At 41.6% G+C, this 14,346-nt stretch overlaps 1 protein-coding gene across 1 annotated transcript in view; it reads right to left on the bottom strand.

Annotated features, from left to right (window-relative positions):
* myo3b (myosin IIIB) overlaps positions 1-14,346 on the bottom strand; it is a 44,597-nt gene that overhangs the window by 3,869 nt on the left and 26,382 nt on the right. Inside the window, exons 17-20 of the mRNA XM_084084426.1 lie at positions 13,193-13,316; positions 2,395-2,495; positions 1,969-2,015; positions 1,404-1,558 (exon numbers count right to left, since the gene is read on the bottom strand). Of these exons, the coding sequence (XP_083940552.1) occupies positions 1,426-1,558; positions 1,969-2,015; positions 2,395-2,495; positions 13,193-13,316 (405 nt within the window). The 3' untranslated portion in view covers positions 1,404-1,425. The remainder of the gene's footprint in view (positions 1-1,403; positions 1,559-1,968; positions 2,016-2,394; positions 2,496-13,192; positions 13,317-14,346) is intronic.

A 14,346-nucleotide genomic window follows, 5' to 3' on the forward strand; every position in this document is an offset into this window, starting at 1 on the left:
CTTCAAAAATATATTTATCATTTACAGTACAATCCCAATAACTTGGAATGACTATACAAAGTAAAGTATAGGGTAGGCAACCTGATAGCCGAATGTTTAGGGCGCATACTGTAGGTGCAAAATGCCTTCTTCAGCGTGTCCCCGGTTTGACTAACCGGACAGTTTCCTGTTTGTTGTGTGTCATTCCCCTGCTCTATGTCGACATTCCCTGTCTCTTACACCTGTCACAGTTAAAATAAATTATCATTTTCAAGCAACAACATTTCCCCAATCATTATTAGAAATTATGATAATCTTTAGAATGAAAGGCTTTTATATCATCTATAGAACAAGAATGAATAATACACTGTCAATTAATCATGTTTAGATCGAGTGTGGTAAAATTAATCCTTAAGTCAATATTCACCGGGTCTGACCCATACAGTATACTGAGCTTTGTGCACAGGTGGCCACCTAGGGTTTCACCAAACCCACAGGGATTCCAGTGAACCTGAAACCGATCTGAGGCCGGTCTTGCTATCCAGGCAGGGCTCTAATGTTTTTCCCGCTGAGTATAAGGAGGATGGGATCTTCACTCATACCACCCTACTCTTCCTATTAAGATCAAAATCTCTTCTCAAGCCCTGGGGTGTCAACAAAGGGAGATGCAGTAAATGATTATGCAAATTGTAAAAAAGGGGGGAAAAAGAAGGCACTACAAATCAACTCGCCAGCCCTGTATATCCGATACATTTCTTCAGAGAAGATTCCTGTTCTAGAGTAAAATGCACTGGCTGAAAAGCTTGAGAATACATTTTACAGAGGTGTGTAGAGACTTTACAGAGGTGTGTAGACATCACAAAGTTTTCAGTGCCCTGCCTAAACGAGAGGATGAACTCCACTCCCCACCCGTGGCATAGCAGAAAATCTGATGCTGTGAATGGAAGCTTGGCATTTAAATGTTCTCCGCGTGTTCTTTTTAGTCACAATACTCTTTAACATTTTGAATTAGTCTTCTCCTCCCACTGCACCACATGAGGTCACATTCTCTTTGCTGTTCTGTTCATTGTCATTCATTTGTTACTTGCAACATCTGTACCTGTTTGATGTCGGTTGTAAGGCAACTCCTGAATTCAATAGGTCTTAAAAGTGATTAAGTAAAAATAATCAAAATGCACTACCTTAACCAATTACTTCTCAGTGTTGAGAAGTGCAGATTGAGCAGATCCAAGAATATGGCTAAAAGATTTTAAGCTAAAAACAACGCAGTGTTATTATTCACCACAAATATGATAAGTATCACTTTATAACTTGAACATATCTCTTGTGTCACTTGTTGTGTGTCATTGTTACATGCTGTGCACACCAAGTCTGCTGTTCTTTGGAATGTCTGTCTATCTGTCTGTCCGGTGCTCCTGTCTTACCGGTTGACAGGGCTGTAAAGGCTCAGCTCTGACTGACAAGAGGCCCTCTAGACGGGGTGGGAGGGGGCCCAGCCCCGTAGTCTTCCTCTGGGATTGACTCCACAGTTGACAATAATTTGTAGTACTCATCCTCGCTGTCCAGCACTTTGACTTGACTGTGAAAGATGTGAAAGAAGATGGGAAAAAGTGGTATGTTACAACTGAGAAAATAACAGCACATCATCATCTATAACCCAGGAGGGGGACAAAATAGAATAAAAGAACAATATTTGCTGATGGGATTGTGAATTCTGACTGTTTCCCGCATACCAATCTTGTCGACTAAACCGGAATATCATTTATAGAACAAATACAAGTCAGACCATGAACAATTAAAATTAGCATGCTGACAAAGCCTTAATATGTAACCCGGTCTCTAATGACGCAAAGCAACTGCTCATGAAAAGCCTGGTATTTTCAGCACTCCATTTACATTATAAGAAAACAACTCCATTTCTGGATTCTTCAATTCCACAAAGGACCCGCTCTGTTTAGAGTTGCTGTAAGTAGGAAAGCAGTTATTTACCCAAGTTTCCTAGGCTTCCTCTTGCTCCCCTGGTAATCCAGAGTTCTCTGAGGATAGGGCCAAGAGCGCACAGTCAAAAGATGAGCAGAGAGTCATTAATTTTTAATTCAAAGTGATTTTGTGTTGAATGCGAGCAGATGCTGATAATATCAGAAGTCACAGCATAATTTTTTTTGATCAAAGGGCTCAAGTGAGCCTGATGAAGCATGCATCTTGCTCAGCTTTGATAAACCACATCAATTATTCACCGTGAAGGCAGACATCCTGACATGAAAGCAGCAGATAAAGAACATAAGCACATGTTCAAGACAAGAGGCAAAGAAACGTGGGGGCGGGGCTCCAGGGGTCTGGCACAGGTAGATTTAATTGTATTATCATCTGGAACCGAAGTCAGACAAAGGCCTTTTATCGCCACTTTGAACTCACATTTAGCTGGTTATAGTATATGCTGTCTTCGGGGCTGTTGAGCAGCTTGAGCTGCTGGCCCCGCCGGCGAGGGGTTCTGTGCTGTAGCTTCACCACTGGACCTGCAACAGAGGAGAGCCACTGAGACACAGCCGAGAGCGATGGGGCATTGAGCTCCACTGAACAATAAGCACCACCACAACAACAATGACAAGAGCAACATCCAAACACAGTAAAATCCTCATAGTTCAATTGAAACTGATGATCTTACTGCTATCCTCGTCTCTCAATGTGTTATTATTAAGTGGTAAAACGCATACATATTTAAAAATAACTGATTTAAGATTATTGCAATTGTGCAGATATTCTTTCCCAGTAAAATGGAATAAACTAGAAATAAATGTGTCCCTGTAAATTTAATCTTTCCAGAAAGGTGTCTATATTTGCATATGAACATTTGCCAGCACACTGCGGTTAAATTATAGCAAAGTACAACATGTCTGTTGCTGGCATAGTGGTTAAGATGATTAACCTCCGGAACCACACTTGCCCTTGTTGGCTTGTTTACATCCTACCACAAGACTTCCGGGTACTTGCCTACATTATCTCCCTCTCAGGTCTCCTGCTGATTTTCTCTCTCCTTAAAAGAATAAATTAAGGGGAGTATGCACCCCCCTTTAAATATAAATATATATACTTTTCATAATTTTGACTACCTGAGTGCAGAAAAATAATAAATTCTGGGTCTCAGATTATACTTAAGTAGCCTTAAACTGGAATAGCTCAGAGATGCCATGACCAATGTTCTACAAACCACAACACATTGTATTTACATTATACTGAAAAGGGGGGACGGCACTTCTCCGCCCAGTGTCAAATGCTTGTTTAAGCAGTTGAACAGAGTGAAAAGCAATCTGCACACTCTGCCTCAATGCCACCCACTGACTGGCTGTGTTAGTAAAGGCAGTAACTTTGCCAGGCCAACAATGTTTTCTCCCAAAGATCATCAAAGTGAATAGAACTATTCATTATTCATCACATCACAGAATGTTGAATATCACTGTTGTCTTTAGAGATATAACAAGCAATGCTATGTGATCACCTCATTAATCAAACATAAGACAATTATGTCGTTTTCCACACGTTTCTTCTACGAGAGCATTTCAAGATTATTGCTTACAAAAATGTTTCAAAATCCAGACACCTTTACAAGGAAGCATCTATATTTAATGTCAGATAACGTTTCATCTTCTTCGCCTGCGCTTTGAGTGAGACAGGACATTCCCTCATCATCTTCCTACCTTGGCTTCCCAACCTTGACTAAAGCTGCATTTGCTTTTTCCATCTCACTTTGAACAGACCTCATCACATCTCAATCCTCTATACATCAAAGACCAGAGCCCCTGCCACCCCACCATCTATCCTCTGCTTTCTTCGTGATATTCAAACCAGCATAGGTTTACTAAATTTAGACTTTGGAAATGCCCAGAAAGTTCCAAGCAGTTCTGTGATATCAGCTAACTTACTGTATCTTTCAGGGCCTTAGAGGTGTTAACATGTACTGTACTGACTCCTTGCTATGGTGGTTATTTTCTCCTGAATATTTAAGGATCCCTAAAGTTAGGGTTGGTAAGAGCTTGTGTACTGCATGTTAGGAGTCCAGAATTATGTGTGTGTGTGTGTGTGTGTGTGTGTGTGTGTGTGTGTGTGTGTGTGTGTGTGTGTGTGTATACAACATGTATATATATATACTGTATATATATATATATGTCACAGTATGATTGGAAAAAAACAGTCAGATTGAAAAAGGTGCACTCGTTTTCGTGTTGGGTTATAATAATAATCATAATGTACTGTAGTATGCAACTCCTTTGCAGTATTTGTCACTGTATATTTATATATACAGTGAAATGTGGTATCTGCATTTAACCCATCCTAAGGATCAGGAGTAGTGGGCAGCTACCGGGGCAGCGCCTTGTGGAGTAGTTAGGGGTTATGTGTCTTACTCAGGGACACTTCGACACATAGACTGGGGCTGGGCCGCAAACCGGGGGGACCTTCTGTTTCCCAAATGGCCTCTCTAGCCACTCAGCTACGGCTGACCCTGGTTACGTCACGGGCGTGACATACCCATATGGATGGATACCACTTGAGCCTGAATTTTCAGGTCAAGTAAATGTGAAGGCGCAGTAGCGGCCTGAACATCTAGTATACATATAGGAATATACACATGTGTAGGTTTTTTGCAACTTAAAAAAAAAAAAATCTTCCAGGAAAGCTGTTGTGAAAATAACAATAGATCAAATGAATCAATTCATTTCTAATACAATAAAAGGTTTGCACCTTAAACTTCAGAAACATAGCAGAACAATGTGGGACATTGTTCTGCTAATGATGCTGAAACGGGTTTGATGAGCAAATTTCATATTCCCTTGAAACTGCATCAAAGCTCTCAATCACAAATAATGAATCCTAGTGGCCTTGAACAAAGTTTCAAAACAAAACCATTATAAAGTTTAGTTACCACACATCTGCATTGGATGTTTATTATGGATGGGGTAAAATACTGATTAAATTAGAATTAAGATTAAGATTAATTTATTTTTCTTTCAATTCCCAATGATGACACTTTCTGGTGTTTAGTATGTTAGCATGTTCAGTAAAATATAGCCTAAAACATTGTTACATCTTATTAAAACATCTCACTTAAAATAGAATATCATTGAAAGTATGAAACAGCAGTTTTTCATAGTCCAGTATTAAAATAGTATACATAAATCAGAAATGTAATATTTAGTGAGCTTGATCTCTTGAGAAAGCACTGTTATTGACACTATTCTTTCTTTCTTTACATTTAATAAAATATTTTCTTCAAATTCTGGAATGCTCTATCGCCTACTTTTTTTAAATCTTTTAATTCCTAAACAAATTATTTAGGCTATAATGTCCAGGCCATGCCTGCTGCTACATCGTCTGCCGTAACAGTGCACCAACTTGGGAGAGTTCAGAACTGAATGGCATCATCCATTTCTAAATGAAACATCCTGTGTCAGATGTCAAGAGATTGAGCACACAGTATCATCTAGTTGTCACTATTCTTTATTTATTTATTTTCTCCTCAAAAGTTAAGCAGGCTCTAGCAATGCCATACTTTAATCTAGAAGTTTTGTTCAGACTTCAAAATGTCTGTCTCCTTCAGGAATAGCAGGCACTTTTAGAACATTTTAAAAACCTTAATGCTTTTTGCAATATTAAACTTTTAGAAAATGTTATTCAGGCTATAACGTATGGGTCTCTATGTTTGATGCGTGTGTGTGTGTGTGTGCGTGTGCGTGTGCGTGTGCGTGTGCGTGTGCGTGTGTGTGTGTGTGTGTGACGTATCTCAAGAACTGTCTGACGGATCAACTTCAAACTCGCCAAGGACCTGGTGTGAAATTGCAGTGTTTCCCCTATGCAAGTGACACTGAAGTAATAACCAAGCAGCGACGTGCCCAAAGCAGTCAGCAAGATGCTGTACATTGGACTGCTGAGACTGAGGAGGATACACAGCAGCGCCTTGCCAAAAGGGGAAGTGGCATGCTGCAAGTCGGGCTACTGAGACACCTATTAGTCGGATCGGCAGTGTGACATACGTAGGTGGGAGGGCCACGTAGATGTCAAGAAATCTCTCTATAAATTCACACAATCTGTCTGTCTGTCCTGGGCATAAGAAGGAACAACGTCATACTTGGCATGTCCCATATGACCCAGGCTGGGGGTCTGCACTGCTGAGTGGGAATTCGATCGGACAAAGGGTTTCAGAGAAGAAAAAAAAACAGGAATATCTGTATGTGTCTGTCCGCGGGCCTGTGGAGGACGCACCGAATCTCTGTGTGTTTGTATAACATTCCTTTACGGTGAATGAAGAATACAAAAAATAAGAAAATACTAGATGCATTGAAGTAAGGAGGCCAAGATTAATAACAGCAAAGCTATATCTGTTTATAAACTCAAAACAACGCTCACAAAAAGCCTCTCTTTTCAGCTCGCGTTGTTAACCGTTCCAAAATATAACGGTAGAAGAAAATAAAAGTGTTAAACTACTTCTGGGCTAAATGGACTCTCGTGCTCTCATGCGTTTGAATGAGCTCTTGTTGGACCCTATAGGCACGCCCTGGCGTGTTATTTGCTCATGTATGTCACGATTGAATTTACACTTAAAAATAGATATAGCTTAGACACCCGGGCATTTGCTGCTACTATGATGACTTGCCGAGGTGATGATTTTGTTTATAACACATCCAAAGTTTTATTTAGTCACATAAACAATGAGAAAATAAGTATTTTTGAAATGCAGCAATCATGGTGCCAATTTGACATGCTGAGTTCCTTCTGCAGTTCACAGCATGCAGTGGCAATCCAGATTGCACTGATTCACCAGCTGCAGCTGAATCAGCCCAAGGGCTGATATCAGTTATCATGCACTCTGCCCTTTTATCACTCCCCATATGAGGGGCAAGTAAAGCAAGGTATTAGCACAATAACCCAATTCCTTCCAGTTTGTCCAGTTTGTTTGAGTGTTGAATGTTTAATGGACCACAATGAAAACAATCCTTTTGCTTTTTTTGTCTCATCCATTTGGCATTTTTAACTACTTGTACTGCTGTACTAATAAAATATTCAATCAATCAATCAAAAACACATATTCAGCAATTGTATGTTTGATGCAACTTTCATGATTCGGACTCCTGGTCAGACCGCTACGCCAGCGGTCCGGGCTCCTAGGCTCAATGTAGCCTGACAGCAAGTCGCGGTTCGAGTCCCGATCCCGACAGCCTTTGCTGCATGTCACTCCCCATCTCTCTCCCCATTTTCAGTCAGCCTAAACTGTCCAAAAACAAATCTTTAAAAAAAAAAGATTCTGACTCCTAACAGTATTCACTGCAAGTGAACCTATGTTGCACAAAGCACAGACTCCTTGATGGATATCTGAGGGGATGCTTTCTGTTTTGGTCTCAGACCTTCCACCATGACTGAAAAAAGAGGATCTTGCGGTTGTTCCAAAAACCCACTCTACTAGTGCAGCCCTGGAGAAACACAACGCAGGGGTTTTCAACATGGCCATTTATCCATCCTGACCCGCAGCGATTAAAGCATGTAGCAGATCAGAGGATGGGTCAGGCTTCCCATCTCCGCCTCTGTTTGGGAAATCACTGCCATTTGATCCAGGCCAGCCCCAGAGGAATGCTGTTCCTGTAGATATCTTACAGGCAACACAGGCTGCCAAACCAGCTTCTGGCATGGGAGTCCTGTTTGGACCCAGGCAGGCAGATCTTGGAAAGGGTCAGACAGTGGCTTACACGAGGGCTGCTAAATGATCGAGGGTAACGTCTGGTGTTTTGGGGTGGGAAGGAATAATGGTCAACTGGGAATACAGAAGCGGTGGAATTCAAACCATATTGATTCCTCCCTATCAAAAGAAAGCCTGGCAGAATTTATTTACTCCTCTTCGTGAAAGGCCTACATATTGTACATGCTTGCTTCTTGAGATAAAAAGGATGGGAATTCTTTTTGAGATAGGTGTTTCTTTCATTTTCAAAGAGAAGCACATGACTCGCATTACATCTCTAAATACCACTTTGAAATCCCCTGAAAATCAGAATGCTGCTGAGAAAAAACATAAAAGAACGGCTAAAAGGGATTTTTTGGTGGAATAAATTAGAGATGTATCGATTTCCTTCCTGACTCACGTGCTGGGATCACCTGACTTCTCCCAGACCACAGTGAGCCACTTGGGCTTTGTTTATTCAGATGGAGAGCGCAGAGGCACCAAAAGGCATGGATTATAAGGAAAAATCATCAGCAGGGTTCTTTGATGTCTAAATGAGGCATGTGCAACCCAGACCCCTCGCTTTACCTCACAAACCTCCCTCTCTGCGCACGTAGTATGCACACACACACATAGTCTGACAGATGTATGTATGAGCATACAGCGCACACATACATACGCACGCACGCACACACACACACACACACACACACACACACACACACACACACACACACACACACACACACACACACACACACACACACACACACACACACACACACACACACACACACACACACACACACACACACACACACACACACACACACACACGTTGCCAATTGCAAACAGAGAGACCCCAAATAGATATCTGCAGTCAAACTTTGAGAGGAGTTCCAGAACATTTCAGGACTCCTGTGATTTATTACCAATGTCTTCATTTGGGACATCATAGTTAAATGGTAACTCATGTGCTTTGAATTATAAGACTCACTAGGAAAATCACTAGGTTCTGCAGATAATGCACCAAAGGGCAGTGCCTGCATCTGTTTTTCACTAATGCAGGCAGAGGATGTTGTTACTTACAACCAATTTTTCACACCGAAATCAATCATTTCCCCTAATGGCAGATTTGGGACCCTTGACTCCCAAAGACATTTTTGCATACAGAGGGAAAACAATTCCACAGACTTTGGGGAAGTCAATCACTTGTCAGACATGTGTATAATGCATCATTGTGGGCCAGCAGAATAATTGAATTAAAATAAGAGGAAAAGGGCTAATGAGTTACAGGAAAACCAGCCCCCCAAATTATCTGTAATGTATTTTGAATGGCACTGGCCTGGGTGTATGTAGATACTGTGCATTCTTTCTGATATACTCCTTTGAGAACTGGTAAGACAAATATTTAATCGTTTTGCAACATGACAATTCATAATCCAAAATGCTATAGGGCATAGCAGTGGCGGCCATTTTCTGGTTCCACTTCAAAATAGTCAATGCATTTTTCCCATTGACATTTTCAAAAATATTTATATCAATTCATTTAAGCCTAAAATCAAGCCATCCAGGGTCCTGGTGAATCATGACCATAAAACATTTTTTTCTGTGATTTTTAAAAATGTTATATTTAATTATATGATATACTATATTTAATAAATACCCTTTGTTTTGCCGTTTTCAAAAAAGTGTTTTCACAGAATCAAACGTTTTATGGTCATGATTCACCAGGACCCTGGATGGCTTGATTCTAGGCTTAAAATAATTGATATAAATATTTTTGGAAATGTCAATGGGAAAAATGCATTGACTATTTGGAACTATTTTGGACTAAGTGGAACCAGAAAATGTCCGCCACTGCTATGCCCTATATACGTATCTATCGTGGAAAAATAATTATCACTTTAATTGTTCAAAATATGTAAATAGTAAGAACTTTAAATACACAATATTCTATGGTTTATTTTACCTGTCACTGACTTCATCAAATGTCTGTCTGATTTTGAGCAGGGAATTTACAGTAGCACAATAACCACAAGCACCACTAACACCGCAAATCATTGCATTTTGCGCATGAGAAACTTCCCCAAACTTCATCAAATGACTCAGTGCACTTTTGTTACCACAGAGAAGTTACACTATCCTCCTCTACCTTGATTTTATGTTTGAAGAGATTATACTGCCGAAAATGTGATGATGAGTAGTTTGGATGTACATCCTGTTAACTACTCCCACTGACATTAAGAGGATTACGTAGGTTGAGGCAGACAGAAGCAACTCCTTCCGTCGAGTTGAGTCCTTTTCCTATCCCTTCCAAATCTCTGCAGCTGCAGTTGCGCCGCGCCTGTAATTTGCCTAAAACTGAAGGCATCCGGTTGAGGCCCTCCAATACGTGGAGACAGACAGATAAATCAAAAGGCTGAGAGACAGCGAGAGGGAGGGAGAGTACTGTGTGGAGAACATGGAGAGGGTGGTTCATTTGTCTGACAGATGTATGTTGAAATGATGTTGCTGCTGGTGGTGATGATGGTGGTGGTGGTGGTGGTGGTGGAGGTGGTGCTGAGCTGGTGGTAGGGGATGTGTGTGTATGAACAGCAGCTGGCTTTTGCAAGCCTGCAGTAGGGGGAGGAACATGTGACAAGTGGTTTCAGAGTTGTCGGTAAGGAGCGAGCTGGGTGCTAGGAGAGTGAGATGGATCAGCGAAGTGACGCGTGGGTTTACCTCACTGTGGGTAGTAGCGCACCCTGATGCTAACTCTCCAATGACTTTGCGGAGATGTTATGAAGAAAGTGTAGAGAGCAAGCTCAAGGGCACCAACAAAACCAACAGTTCTCATCGATTGGACCATGGTGGACTGAGAGAACTATAACCAATAAGACCATATTAACTCAAAAGGCACTTGTTTTTCCCATCCTTGTTTTTGGGGTGTCTGTGTTGTGACTCCACTTTCTCAGTGTCTCTCACTTGACATGTATGTTTACCACAACTATAATCTTCAAAAAGCCTGTTAACATAAGTAGCTCAGCTTTCATAAACCATAAAGTCAGCTCTGACTGATCCTCGGCACCATCCTGTTTACCACGCCGAGGTGCATAAGAGGCACCCTGATCATATCTGCTGCTTGCTCTCTCTCCCTGTGCATACACGTCTGTGAGTCATTTTTTAAACATATTCATATTGAATTAATATTCAGGCTCGGGAGACAGGTAGGAGAGAGGTAGCACTGTAAGTGCTTGGTTTACATGACAGATGAGTAACTTTTTGAGCAGCAGAACATGACAAAATCTGAGGGTGGCACTTCAGCCATCAAGGGGTGACACGAATACAAAGTACTTTGACGCTCTCTTCTCGCCAAAAATGAAGCACTGCAGGTGTTTGGCTAAAGATTGAGAATAGTTCACTAGTCTGGTGTCAAACTCAAAATGAAAAAGTACTCTCCAACTGCAGGTTATTTGAACAATTGAAGAATCAATAGGGCTGGGCTGGACCACAACTAAGCTCAATCAAATGAGTGAGAACACCCGATCTACACTATGAATCACCCCATTCAAAATTATTTGATGTCCATCAAAAAGACCAGCCCAGGATTGTGAGACAATGTTTTAGTGTGTGTGTGTGTGTGTGTGTGTGTGTGTGTGTGTGTGTGTGTGTGTTGGGATCGGATGGATCTGATTTCCAGGGCTAATTTTCAGTTTTTCTCCATTGGTGTCCTGAAACACTCCAGGACGTACTCCAGCCCCAGTGTGGAAGCGATCACCAGGGGCGACAGCAGCATGAGACAGAGGAAGGAGCCTGGTCTCCAAACATCTGGCAGGGCCATGCGCTTCCATGACTTGTTCAACCTCGGGATGGAAAAAAGAAAAGGCCCTCAGATCTGGAGGGATCAAAGTGTGCCCTGGGTGCCTGAGCCACTGTGGCCTCCCTCAACATATTCAAATAAGGTTTCCTGAAAGCAATCTGAGCCACAAGCAGACCTCAGAAAAGAAACAGGGGGAGGAAAAGTGGTCGATGATGAATACCTGAAAATGTGTGCGCTCTCTCCACACAAACCAACTGAAGCATTAATGAATACTGTTGCTTCAGGAAGGGCAAGGAGAGTTTATCTGGCTTCCTAAATTGTGTTGTCAAACTAATGCGGATAGAAAATTGGAATGGATGCACGTTTATGCCACAAGCTTCGAAGACACTTCCATTGTTCATTTTCCAGTGCACAGTTTTGCTATAATTTGTGGTCATTTTACTATAAAGAAAAGTTATGCTATGTCTGGATTCATGACCCTATATATAAAAGCAGCAAGTGAGCTGTTGCATCGCGTAGATGAGATGCTATGACGTGTGACACTGGTTTCTTTCTAAATTGACCTGGGAAAACATCTATCAGGAGACCACAAGGGGACGTAAATGTAATTTTCTTTTTTACCCGGGATTTTTGTGTGCTATCCTTTTAACCTTAATGTCTTACTGTACCACATGCTGTTCACATTTCTAATACTAATAAAGTATTCAATCAATCAATCAATCAAAAAATAACTGAAGCAGGGTCTACTGTAGGTTGGTCAGAAGCACCAAGGAAATAAGAAACAAGTTCTGGAACACACATGTTCCATAACAGTAGAAGCTCCATCATATGACAAAGAACAAACACGTCAAACATGCATTTGAACCAAATGCCAGAATGCACAGAATGGCATCCATTGCAGAATTTCCATCCATATAATCATGCTGCCATTATGAATTCATCAAACACAGCAGTGGTGATGGCTGGGAGCGGGGGTCACCTGTATCCAGCATTACCGAATTAGCCGCTATCTAACCCAGACCTGCTGTGGCGTGCTGACACTAATCCCAGGCCCGCTGTAGAGCCCTGTCTGTGTTACATTATCATGTCTAATCCCCGTAATCTCTCAGCCACGCTGCTAAACGCTATTCCACCTCCGTCTTTTACCTCCGACTCTAATAACATTAATGAAGGGCCAGGCCCCCCCATTACCCATTCCAACCTAGTGGTGGGCTGGGTGATGGCCATAATCGGAGGCCCCCTGTGTAGCCACCCACTCAGCCTTACAGGCAGTCGGAATTAATGTAATTCATTGCCTTGGGCAGAAAGCAAACCAAACATATGTTCAACAAATCAGGGTTTGTGTATTTTCTTGTCACCGTTACTATGCGGGTCTATTAGAGTCACTGATGAGATCTTTAGTGAAAGGGCTCATGATGTGGGAGAATGACAGCTTTGAAGTGCTTGTGGCACTCCTAAACCTACCCCACCCCACCACCACCACACAACGTTTATGATGAGCTGACCCAGGTTATTAAAATACCACAGAAATGATCGCCCATAATGCTCTCTCCCTTTGTTGACAACAAAGAACGGCAGGAGAGGATTGACTGGGATGAAAGGTTGAAAAGGGTCCTGTATTAAAAATGGCACTTTATCCATTAAAAGGAGGATTTCTCCTGTCTCTTTGTGTAATTACCTGCACCCGCCAGCTCTGTGCTCGGGCTTACCTTGTTTACACTGCACGTCCTGCAGTCTGGCTGTCTCCCTGCAAGGCTCCGCGACACTGTCTTCCGCTCTGTCTGTGTCTCTCTTGATGTCTTTCACTTGTCTGTCTCGGCTGTCGGGGCCAACCTTGAAAGAGGAGGTACAGAACAAACACGCCCAGAAGATGAATGAAAACAGGCGATAAAAAACACACAAGCGCGCGCACGCACGCACACGCACACACACACACACACACACACACACACACACACACACACACACACACACACACACACACACACACACACACACACACACACACACACACACGTTAAAGCAAACCTCATAGTGTTGTGTGTGTTTTTCTCTTTTATTTAGTCATGTGGAAGTTGCGGTTAATTTCCAATTCGGCACTCATAAAACTCAAACCCATTAATGTGCTTTGCAATGTTTATCACATGCTAATGCAATTGCATATGCCCATTTATTAGCCCTTCCTCCTAGCAAACAGCACCAAACCACTTAATTGTGAGACTGAAACGGGAAAAATACAGCATATACAGGACTTCCTCTCATATTTAATTTTTATCTTTGAATAAAAGAGCTATAGGAAAGTATTAATCTGCTTAACATTTCTAAGTACACCCTCCAAAGGATTTTGCTTTTTTTAATCTTACATATGCTCAGCAGAGTTACTGGCAAAAACTGTACATTTTCCTCATTTCATCCTTTCAACATCAAATGGTGAGCAGCAAAAATTGGATCAGACTTCAAAGAGTGTGATGTGCTCCAAGTCACGGAGTGGCTCTTCTATTTCACATATTGAATTCGAGCAGGATATCAAAGTGCTACCAAAGAACCTCAGGTCTTTACTAAAAAAGGGGTCTAACATCTGTAGAAAGAGAAGCGCAAAGACAAATCACCTCGGGGAACAGTGAGCATTTATTCTCAGCCGTGAATTTCCAGCCTTTTGATTCTCTCATTCCCGTACCACCCTGTCTTCCCCTCTGAGATGGAGTTTGGAGCAAGAGAAGTCTTTTGTCTCAAGGACTTGAGAAGAAAAAAAAGAAAAGAAAATCCTTCCGAATAATCTATGTTAAAACGGCTTCATAGAAGTGAAGTATTATGCATACATGGGGATAAGAAAAGAAAAAAATCACTGTTATTTTGTTACTTA

The sequence above is a fragment of the Gymnoscopelus microlampas genome, assembly GCF_963454915.1.
Source record: "Gymnoscopelus microlampas genome assembly, chromosome: 17".
NCBI lineage: Eukaryota > Metazoa > Chordata > Actinopteri > Myctophiformes > Myctophidae > Gymnoscopelus > Gymnoscopelus microlampas.